Source organism: Lepidochelys kempii, chromosome 12 (genome assembly GCF_965140265.1).
Source record: "Lepidochelys kempii isolate rLepKem1 chromosome 12, rLepKem1.hap2, whole genome shotgun sequence".
Taxonomy (NCBI): domain Eukaryota; kingdom Metazoa; phylum Chordata; order Testudines; family Cheloniidae; genus Lepidochelys; species Lepidochelys kempii.
Genome location: NC_133267.1, coordinates 1,637,273 through 1,648,546, shown reverse-complemented (window position 1 = coordinate 1,648,546; position 11,274 = coordinate 1,637,273). Strand labels below are relative to the sequence as shown.

The 11,274-nt window shown below is 45.1% G+C and overlaps 1 protein-coding gene across 9 annotated transcripts in view; it reads right to left on the bottom strand.

The window, feature by feature from the left end:
- Positions 1 to 1,518: 1,518 nt before the first annotated feature.
- Positions 1,519 to 11,274, bottom strand: part of RFWD3 (ring finger and WD repeat domain 3) — a 65,682-nt gene continuing 55,926 nt past the window's right edge. For all 9 annotated transcript variants that reach the window (XM_073307088.1, XM_073307085.1, XM_073307090.1 and 6 more), the window contains 3 exons: positions 9,575 to 9,789; positions 6,193 to 6,410; positions 1,519 to 3,214 (listed from right to left, as the gene is read on the bottom strand). In XM_073307088.1, the coding sequence (XP_073163189.1) occupies positions 3,071 to 3,214; positions 6,193 to 6,410; positions 9,575 to 9,789 (577 nt within the window). In that variant the 3' untranslated portion in view covers positions 1,519 to 3,070. The remainder of the gene's footprint in view (positions 3,215 to 6,192; positions 6,411 to 9,574; positions 9,790 to 11,274) is intronic.

The following is an 11,274-nucleotide window of genomic DNA, read 5'->3' as shown; positions in this document are numbered from 1 at the left end:
GGGAGGAGGGGCTGAGCCAGCAGGCGTAACTGAGACTCATGGCTGGTCTACCTGGGGTGCCATCTGTGCTGAAGAGAGGCATGCCCGGGGTGGAGGCAACGAAAAAGGTCTGCCTGGCTAACTAAATGCTGCAGCACTGGAAAGTCAGGTGCAGGCACAGGAGGGGCACAGATGTTAGTCAGCATCTGTGCTGCTGGTGCTGCCGGCTTGCTGCAATATACAGGAACAGCAGGTGGCGCCATAGCACTGCTCCGTGCCGAGGACTTCAGCTCTCTAGGCTCTGAGGGAGCAGGCAGCCATGGCAAAACTAAGCCCGTCTTAGAGCTAGACTGCACCAGGTCTTTTGCTCCTCGGGTTGCCTCTGCACTGGACGGACCCAGTGTGACGTGGTCCAAGACTCTGCATGCCGATGGTACCACGGCAGATTTAGCGGTCAGAGATTGCTTTTTGCATGGCGATTCTCCCTGTGGGGAGGAGTGAGACCGCTTCTTTGTTTTCATGGGGGCTGGATCCTTTGTGCTCATCTTAGAGGAGGATCCCATGTCTGACATGGCAGTTGGTGAGTGAGCGAGTTGGTGGGGAGGGGTCCCCTGCTCAGGGTCAGAGGCAGGACACAGGGATTCTCCCTAAGCATCAGTTTGAGCTGGAGTTCCCTAGCCTTTCTGGTCCTTGCCATTAATTTTTTGCAGCGGTGGCACTTCTGCATAACGTGAATCTCCTCCAGGCAGTGAACACACTGGGAGTGACCATCAGAGACTGGTATTGATAGTCTACAGGCGAGGCAACATTTAAAGCCTGGGGAGCCAGGCATAACCACTTGAAGAGAGTGATTGGTTTTTTTTTTTGTTTTAACCAGGAAAGGGAAGAGACAGTAACCCCGCAGGGAACAGGAAGAGGTAATTTCAGGCAAAAAAAGGAAAGGAAAAAGTATTCTGAGGAAGATTATTCTGAGGTGCTGCTGTTGTTCCGACCGAAGCCAACAGCGGCAAAGAAGGAACTGGGGGATGGTTGGCTGCGGGCGATACCCACTCAGAGCAGCGCGTGCATAGCCAAGCAGGGCACTGATACCTTAAATCTCCAACTAGAAGCACAGGGGTGCTCGAATACCTAAAAGTGGAGCACCCACAGGGACATTCCTCGAAGAAGACTATCATCAATTGTCCCTCTAGGCAGCTGTCCATGCCTTCAGATTTTCCTGTACAATCCCCAATCATTTCTACGATATCGTTTTGCTTTGTCAATATAAAAATCTGCAGCAAAATTGAAAGATGGAGGTCAGCGTAAGACAAATTGAATTGATACTGAAGCCACCACAGGGGACTCAATTTTCATATTACATTCACTAGAAGCCTCTATTAGTAAATATACTTGAAACTCCCACATCCAACCTGGAAGTCCTATCAGATGAAGGGATCCTTGCCAGAGTACACGGAGCCTTGTTTATATTCATCTAGATGGAAGCACATCTCTGTACCACACATTTCACAAGGTCAGACAGTTACATCAGCAGAAGCAGGGTTCTATAATGATAAATGCTTTATTTTTCACATCACATAAAAAGATAGGAACAAACTATCACACAAAAATAGATACAATTAAATGGAGATGTGTATATTTTACATTATCTTGTTTTTAAAGAGAAGACTCAAAGAAAATTCATATCCCTGCAAGTTTTAGAAAGGAAAGTTGTTCTGTGGATTTAATTAGTGACACCCTGGATCTGGTAACAGAAAAGATGCCGTTTACACAGGCTTCATGCAAGGAACAGTGCCCAGGGACAGGTTCCCCATGCAGGGAAACTGTCTTGCAACTTGTGTAACATTCTTGATAGTTTGTCTTTGGCAAATACAAACATGGGGATGAACATGATTTACATTTCAAGTCAGAAAATGAAATGTCCTTACTCACAGGAACACATGTGGGCTGAGAATCAGTCTGCATACTTGGCACTCAAACCCTTGGCTCACCCCACACCCCACCAACTCTTTATGGGGAATTCTGGTTCAGACTCACATCTAGGATGTGAAGAATTGTGCCACAGACAAGGATGACGGGGACCACTCTGTGACCCTCTGGTGAATCAAACCTCAGGAAATCCAACAGTTTTTATTACATTTGGTACAAAGCAGCCAACATTTTCTCTTTCTTCCTTTTCAATTCAAATGCTGTTCAGCCACCTGAGCCTTAGGCAAGGTTAACATGAATTGCAACTAGCATCAAACTGCACAAAAGTCTCCCCACCCCACCCTATTGCCAACTTTCTCCAGACAAAAGACAGTTCTACGATGTTTGGACTGGGCTGCGCCTAAAGAGGAGGCAAGGTTCATACTATATGCATATGAAAATGCAGAAGAGAAGTGTTCTCACTCCAGTCCCAAAACTATCTTCTCCATGGCAAAGACTAATGGCATAGAGTTGGCTTTACCTGATTGATGGAAAAGCCCCACCAAGCTTGTTTTGCCCAGAAGCCTCAAAAAGCGCATAGGAACAGCTGAGTAAGTCCTTTACAGGACATGTCCACAACATTCCTGGGAAAATGCCCATCTAAGTACAAGGCAGCAGCCAAACTGCTACTTAAAGGCCCTTTCATCATGGAGCAAGGGGAGGAGGACTGCAAAGTACAGGGGGAGTCTCAGAAATTCCTTTCCTTTGGGTCATTCTATGAAGTGGTTTGCAAGTCCCAGCACTGTGTTAATGCTGGGTGGGGGTGGGGAAGAGAGAGAGAGTTATAACACTGTGCAGCTGGAGACAGGCCAAGAGTGAGCACTGCATTGAGGCAGGCTGCCAGTTTGCCTGAGAATAGAAAAAACTGACCTTGGGATCAACTGAAGGAATAAGGACAGATACAAATTAGGGTGGGGAGAAAAGACAAAACACCAGTGCTCCAGTTCCTGAATGCACCAACATGAGAGATGCCGTGGCAGTTCCTGTCCCATAAACAATTCAGGCAGGAAAGCAGAGCCTGGGGTTGTGCTGTTGTGGTGGGACAGCAGAGAATTTGTTGGAATTGGTAGTTTGTTAACAGCACATTTTGGAAGCTCCTCTCTGCGGAAGGCTTACAGAGCCTTTTTCAATCCCACTTGTAGAGCTTCACCATCTTCTCAGTGAGAGTGGCCAGGAAGTTATTGCGGTTCACCGTGAAAGGGCAGATGTCCAGCACAGGTAGGTCAGTTTGTAGCTTCTGCCGTAAGGAGCCACTTCCAGCATCCCATACCTGTGAAGTACAAAGGGTCAGGCACCATGGTGCTCTCCTCCCACTCAGTCTTGGTTCTAATGCTGTTGGTGGGAAGGAGCCCCTCCTCAAAGAAACATCCCAGCTAGCTCAGCCATTTTCCAACACCTTCTCCAGCCAGGAAAGACTCACTTCTGAGCCACTAAACTTGCCATTAGCCTCCTCTCGGGAAGGTCAGATAATCAGGGACATAGAATCATAGAATATCAGGGTTGGAAGGGACCTCAGGAGGTCATCTAGTCCAACCCCCTGCTCAAAGCAAGACCAATCCCCAACTAAATCATCCCAGTCAGAGCTTTGACAAGCCTGACCTTAAAAATTTCTAAGGAAGGAGATTCTACCACCTCCCTAGGTAACGCATTCCAGTGTTTCACCACTCTCCTAGTGAAAAAGATTTTCCTAATATCCAACCTAAACCTCCCCCACTGCAACTTGAGATCATTACTCCTTGTTCTGTCATCAGCTACCACTGAGAACAGTCTAGAGCCATCCTCTTTGGAACCCCTTTCAGGTAGTTAACAGCAGCTATCAAATCCCCCCATATTCTTCTCTTCCGCAGACTAAACAACTAACTCAGGGAAAATGGAAAGTGGGCAAGGCTGGTCATTTGTGATGAGGCAGTCTGAATTCCACTTTTAAAAGTTTTTCTTAAAACACGTCCCATGGCTCAGTAACCCTGTACAAAGTTCCTTTAGCTTGCATATATAAATGCAACACTTACTATTGCAAAAGTCATCTTCCAGACATGAACCAAATATGGCCAGTACGTGCTTCTCTAGAGTATTCCTGTTCTTTGATATAGGATTATGTGTACAGGTAACAGAAGATCTATAAACCCATGTAATTTAGGAATATTACATGCTTCATTAAGAAAAGATCTCTATTTATCAATAGCGTGTGTGTGTTCTGGTTACTCTTATTGGAAAGAATTTTAGTAATACTATTTAATGCATTAAAAAAAAGCTTGTGCACAGATTTTGCAAGGGGAGGGGATTTAAGTTAAAACTGATTTTTCCTAACCCCCACCACTGCTTTAATAATAGGATATGCAGCCTCTTACTTCTGTGACTAGTTTAATTTCAGCCTGGGTTCACTGTGACTATGAGCTACCAACTAGCAGCTCTTCCTTCCAAAGAGGATGGATCTAGACTGTCATCTGGTACCAGTGAGAACAGAACGAGGGAGTAATGGTCTCAAGTTGCAGTGGGAGAGGTTTAGGTTGGATATTAGGAAAAACTTTCACTAGGAGGTGGTGAAGCACTGGAAAGTGTTACCTAGGGAGCTGGTGGAATCGCCTTCCTTTGAAGTTTTTAAGGTCAGGCTTGACAAAGCCCTGGCTGCGATGATTTAGTTGGGGATTGGTCGTGCTTTGAGCAGGGGGTTGGACTAGATGACCTCCTGAGGTCTCTTCCAACCCTGATATTCTATGATTCAGCCTGTGGGAGATAATGGATTGAGATGTACCAATTTCCCACCTGGCTGGGATCTACAAAGCCACCTGGCAGCAGTAAGAACCCTTGTTGTTTGTTTCATAGATATTAAGGTCAGAAGGGACCATTATGATCATCTAATCTGACCTCCTGCACAATGCAGGCCACAGAATCTCACCCACCCACTCCTGCAATAAACCTCTCACCTATGTCTGAGCTATTGAAGTCCTCAAATCATGGTTTAAAGACTTCCAGGTGCAGAGAATCCTCCAGCAAGTGACCCGTGCCCCATGCTGCGGAGGAAGGCGAAAAACCCCCAGGGCCTCTTCCAATCTGCCCTGGAGGAAAATTCCTTCCCGACCCCAAATATGGCGATCAGCTGAACCCTGAGCATATGGGCAAGATTCACCAGCCAGATACCCAGGAAAGAATTCTCTGTAGTAACTCAGATCCCACCCCATCTAACATCCCATCACAGGCCATTGGGCCTATTTACCATGAATATTTAAAGATCAATTAATTGCCAAAATCATGTTTCAGAGAAGACATGGAGAATGAACCATCTTCACTCCTAGAGATGATCCCTGCAAGTCAGTGTTTAGAAACAGTGGCAGGGTAATGTGGATGAAGCACTATAGCTTCTTGTGCTGTAACTGTTCTGTGGCTCGAGAACAGTAGTCTCCAACAGCTGTTAAGCCAGCTTTCCTCATTATTTTACTGCTCCCAAGGAAGGCTGGATGGACCAATTCTCTATCACACCCCTTATGTAACAAGAGGTTTGCTTTGGGGCTGTAGCCATAGCATTTTAACCATAGCTAAATGCCAAGGTACACTCTTACCTTGGAGGCTGAAGTCCTCCTTCAACCTCAGAACAGACACCGCACAGATGGCAGCAGTACAAGTCTTCCTCCACTGTCCCCTGCCAACCTGTCTCAACCCTAACCTGAAGAGACCACCTCTAGGAGGGAAGTTCACTCCCTGGTTTCCATAGACCAGATCATAAGAAGTGATGTTGCGACTCAACAGGCTTGAACTCTTCCCTGTGAGTTGGTATTGAGCTAGTGTGCCAGCATGCTGCTCCTGTAAGTGGCACTGTACTGGCCAGGTACCATTTGTACAACAGGACATTTTCTTTGGAGGAAAGTGTTAATTCCTAGGCCCTGGACAGAGTCTATCATGGCTAATTACATTCTGCCTACCTACATTCCTCAGGTAGGAAGCAGGCACAAGTTCACTACAGGGGCAACCTGCCTATATTTAAATTACCGTAAGGACACAGTATCTAGTTTTGTGCATTACTGGTTTACAGCCTGAAGCAGTATCTCTAAGTTGCCAGGGAGTTAGCCAGTCCCACAAGCAAAGTATGGAAAGTTAATGTACACACACACAAACACCTCCCTGCCCACTCACCTGTTACCTACAATGCAAATTGCATCACACTGGATTTAACAACATGGGACAGATAAGGTTTCTCTCCTAAGCACTGCAATAAAACGCTGCCTGATGAAAATGAAAGGAAAAAAGAAATACCATGGCAGAGTTTGAGGCCTCATCGCCAGCGCACACCAAGATGCTGCCATCCTCTTCTGGACTCTGAAAGATGGCATTTTTGGTCAGCAGTTTGCAGGTGGGCCCAGCACTGAATGTCTGAACTGGGTGACAGGAGCAGACCATGTCGACAGATGCATCCGTCAGTTGGCTGCAGGACAGTTCCATCACCACACAATGCAGGCAATTGTTGCTCTTATCTGTGGGATGTAGAGAAAGGGTAACTCCACTGACAAGCTGAGTCACTTACCAAATACAGGTTTCAGAGTGGTAGCTGTGTTAGTCTGTATCAGCAAAAAAGAACGAGGCGTACTTGTGATATCTTAGAGACTAACAAATTTATTTGACCATAAGCTTCCCTGGCTAAAACCCACTTCATCGGACGCATGCAGTGGAAAATACAGTAGGAAGATGTATATACACAGAGAAGATGAAACAATGGGTGTTGCCATACACGCTATAATGAGAGCGATCAATTAAGGTGAGCTAGTATCAGCAGGAGAAAAAAAAACCAAAAACCTTTTGTAGTGATAATCAGGATGGCCCATTTCCAACAGTTGACAAGAAGGTGAGAGTAACAGTGGGGGGCGGAAATAAACATGGGGAAATAGTTATACTTTGTGTAATGACACATCCACTCCCAGTCTTTATTCAAGCCTAATTTAACGGTGTCCAGTTTGCAAATTAATTCCAATTCAGCAGTCTCTCACTGGAGTCTGTTTTTGAAGTTTTTTTGTTGTAATATTGCCACTTTTAGGTCTGTAATCGCGTGACCAGAGAGATTGAAGTGTTCTCCGACTGGTTTTTGAATGTTATAATTCTTGACGTCTGATTTGTGTCCATTTATTCTTTTACGTAGAGACTGTCCGGTTTGGCCAATGTACATGGCAGAGGGGCATTGCTGGCACATGATGGCATATATCACATTGGTGGATGTGCAGGTGAACGAGCCTCTGATAGTGTAGCTGATGTGATTAGGTCCTATGATGGTGTCTCCTGAATAGATATGTGGAAAGAGTTGGCAACGGGCTTCGTTGCGATGATAGGTTCCTGGGTTAGTGTTTTTGTTGTGTGGTGTGTGGTTGCTGGTGAGTATTTGCTTCAGGTTGGGGGGGGCTGTCTGTAAGCAAGGACTGACCTGTCTCCCAAGATCTGTGAGAGTGAGGGATTGTCCTTCAGGATAGGTTGTAGATTCCTGACGATGCGTTGGAGAGGTTTTAGTTGGGGACTGAAGGTGATGGCTAGTGGCGTTCTGTTACTTTATTTGTTGGGCCTGTCCTGTAGTAGGTGACTTCAGGGTACTCTTCTGGCTCTGTCAATCTGTTTCTTCACTTCAGCAGGTGGGTATTGTAGTTGTAAGAATGCTTGATAGAGATCTTGTAGGTGTTTGTCTCTGTCTGAGGGGTTCTCGTCCCCTAACGCCCCTACTCTACTTGCGCTACATTGATGACGACTTCATCATCTGGACCCATGGAAAAAAGCTCTTGAGGAATTCCACCATGATTTCAACAATTTCCACCCCACCTCAGCCTGGACCAGTCCACACAAGAGATCCACTTCCTGGACACTACCATGCAAATAAGCGATGGTCACATAAACACCACCCTATACCAGAAACCTACTGACCGCTATACTTACCTACATGGCTCCAGCTTTCAACCAGACCACACCACGTGATCCGTTGTCTACAGCCAAGCTTTAAAATACAACCGCATTTGCTCCAACCCCTCAGACAGAGACAAACAACTACAAGATCTCTATCAACTTATCCTTACAACAAAGCCCGTTGCCAACTCTGTCCACATATCTATTCAGGAGACACCATCATAGGACCTAATCACATCAGCCACACTATCAGAGGCTCGTTCACCTGCACATCTACCGATGGGATATATGCCATCATGTGCCAGCAATGCCCCTCTGCCACGTACATTGGCCAAACCGGACAGTCTCTATGTAAAAGAATAAATGGACACAAAACATTCAAAAACCAGTCGGAGAACACTTCAATCTCTCTGGTAACTCGATTACAGACCTAAAAGTGGCAATATTACAACAAAAAAAACTTCAAAAACAGACTCCAGTGAGAGACTGCTGAATTGGAATTAATTGGCAAACTGGACACCATTAACTTAGGCTTGAATAAAGACTGGGAGTGGATGTGTCATTACACAAAGTAAAACTATTTCCCCATGCTTATATCCCCCCCACATACTATTACTCTCACCTTCTTGTTAACTGTTGGAAATGGGCCATCCTGATTATCACTACAAAAGGTTTTTTTCTCCTGCTGATAATAGCTCACCTTAACCGATCACTCTCGTTATAGTGGGTACAGCAACACGCATTTTTTTATGTTCTCTGTGTGTGTGTATATATATATACATATATATATATACATATATATATATACATATATATACATACATATATATACATACATATACATATATATACATATATATACATACATATATATACACACACACACACCTACCTTCCTACTGTATTTTCCACTGCATGCATCCGATGAAGTGGGTTTTAGCCCATGAAAGCTTATGCTCAAATAAATTTGTTAGTCTCTAAGGTGCCAGAAGTGGCACCTTAGCAGATGACAGAACGAGGAGTAATGGTCTCAAGTTGCAGTGGGGGAGGTTTAGATTGGATATTAGGAAAAACTTTTTCACTAAGAGGGTGGTGAAACACTGGAATGCGTTACCTAGGGAGGTGGTAGAATCTCCTTCCTTAGAGGTTTTTAAGGTCAGGCTTGACAAAGCCCTGGCTGGGATGATTTAACTGGGAATTGGTCCTGCTTCGAGCAGGGGGTTGGACTAGATGACCTTCAGGGGTCCCTTCCAACCCTGATATTCTATGATTAAGTACTCCTCGTTCTTTTCGCCAAATACAATTTTTCCCCACTGTACAATAGCCTCTTCAGGAAAGGGCCAGAACTAAGCTGCAAAGAGACTAGAATCCTAATACAAACCCACTCAGGGTCACCACAGGGATGGAAGCCCTAGGCAAGAGGCATTGTGAGGCAAAAGGAACGGTCCATTTGCAGCCAGGCATACCAGGCTTCTCCTCCCAACCCCACTCTCAGCAGCATCTCTTTTGTATATGTGCAGCCACACAAAAAGCTTTACTGTGTCCAAGGGGAAGCATGGTACTAGTGTGTTATCCAGGCCTTCGCCTCTGAAAAGTAAAAGCATGATTTCTGCTATGCTCTCAATTCCCTGAGGCGCCAGCTTTCCAAAGCTACCACCAAACCCTGGCACCTCACAGGGGCTTATGTGGCAGGGCAGAATTACGGCAAACTGATAAAAGCACTGCATAAAGGGTGTTGTACTTGCACACAATTACTTACTAGGCCTGTAAGTTGCAAGGCAGTGCCGAGTGCTGATTTCAGTCTGAATATCGATGCAGCCTCCAGACTCTAGAGGCAGATGGTGAGGCCGGTAGGAGTTGGTGGCCTTCTGTTCCCAAAAGCAGCCTCCTTCTAAGGTCCCAGCTATTACCCCACCGTATGGCAGCGTGGTGGAGGCCATTCGGGGCAGGTAGGACAGGGAAACCACAGGACACCTGAAAGGAGAATTTGCAAGAGCGTAACGCCAGCACTTATAACAATAGAATACCAATTTAAATTTATTAAATATTTATGGATGTTCTTCTACATTTTTAATATTGATTTCAATTCCACAGAATACAAAGTGCATAGTTCTCACTTTATATTGCTATTTTTGATTACACATATATATGCACTGTAAAGTGATGAACCAAAAAATAGCATTTTTCATTTCACCTCATACAAGTACTGAAGTGCACTCTCTTTATCGTGAAAGTGTAACTTACAAATGCAGATTTTTTTTGGTTAAATAACTGCAGTCAAAAACAAAACAGAGTAAAACTTTAGAGCCTGAAAGTCCACTCAGTCCTACTTCTTATTCTGCCAATCTCTAAGACAAACAAACAAGTTTGCTTACATTGACAGGAGATACTGGTGCTTGCTTATTTACAATGGCACCTGAAAGTGAGAACAGGCGTTCGCATGGCACTTTTGTAGCCAGCGTTGCAAGGTATTTACATGTCAGAAATGCTAAACATTCATATGCCCCTTCATGCTTCAGCCACCATTCCAGAAGACACTTCCACGCTGACGATGCTTGTTAAAAAAATAATGCATTGAATTTGTGACTGTACTCCTTGGGGGGAGAATTGTATGTCTCCTGCTCTGTTTTACCCATATTCTGTATAGATTACATATTACAGCAGTCTCGGATGATGACCCAGCACATGTTCGTTTTAAGAACACTTTCACAGCAGATTTGACAAAACACAAAGAAGGTACCAATGTGAGATTTCTAAAAATAACTACATCACTCAACCCAAGGTTTAAGAATCATAGAATATCAGGGTTGGAAGGGACCTCAGGAGGTCATCTAGTCCAACCCCCTGCTCAAAGCAGGGCCAATCCCCAATTAAATCATCCCAGCCAGGGCTTTGTCAAGCCTGACCTTAAAAACTCCTAAGGAAGGAGATTCCACCACCTCCCTAGGTAACGCATTCCAGTGTTTCACCACCCTCCTAGTGAAAAAGCTTTTCCTAATATGCAACCTAAATCTCCCCCACTGGAACTTGAGACCATTACTACTTGTTCTGTCATCTCCTACCACTGAGAACAGTCTAGAGCCATCCTCTTTGGAACCCCCTTTCAGGTAGTTGAAAGCAGCTATCAAATCCCCCCTCATTCTTCTCTTCTGTAGACTAAACATCCTCAGTTCCCTCAGCCTTTCCTCATAAGTCATGTGTTCCAGTCCCCTCATCATTTTTGTTGCCCTCTGCTGGACTCTTTCCAATTTTCCACATCCTTCTTGTGGTGTGGGGCCCAAAACTAGACACAGTACTCCAGATGAGGCCTCACCAATGTCGAATAGAGGGGGACAATCACATCCCTCGATCTGCTGGCAATGCCCCTACTTATACATCCCAAAATGCCATTGGCCTTCTTGGCAACAAGGGCACACTGTTGACTCATATCCAGCTTCTCGTCCACTGTAACCCCTAGGT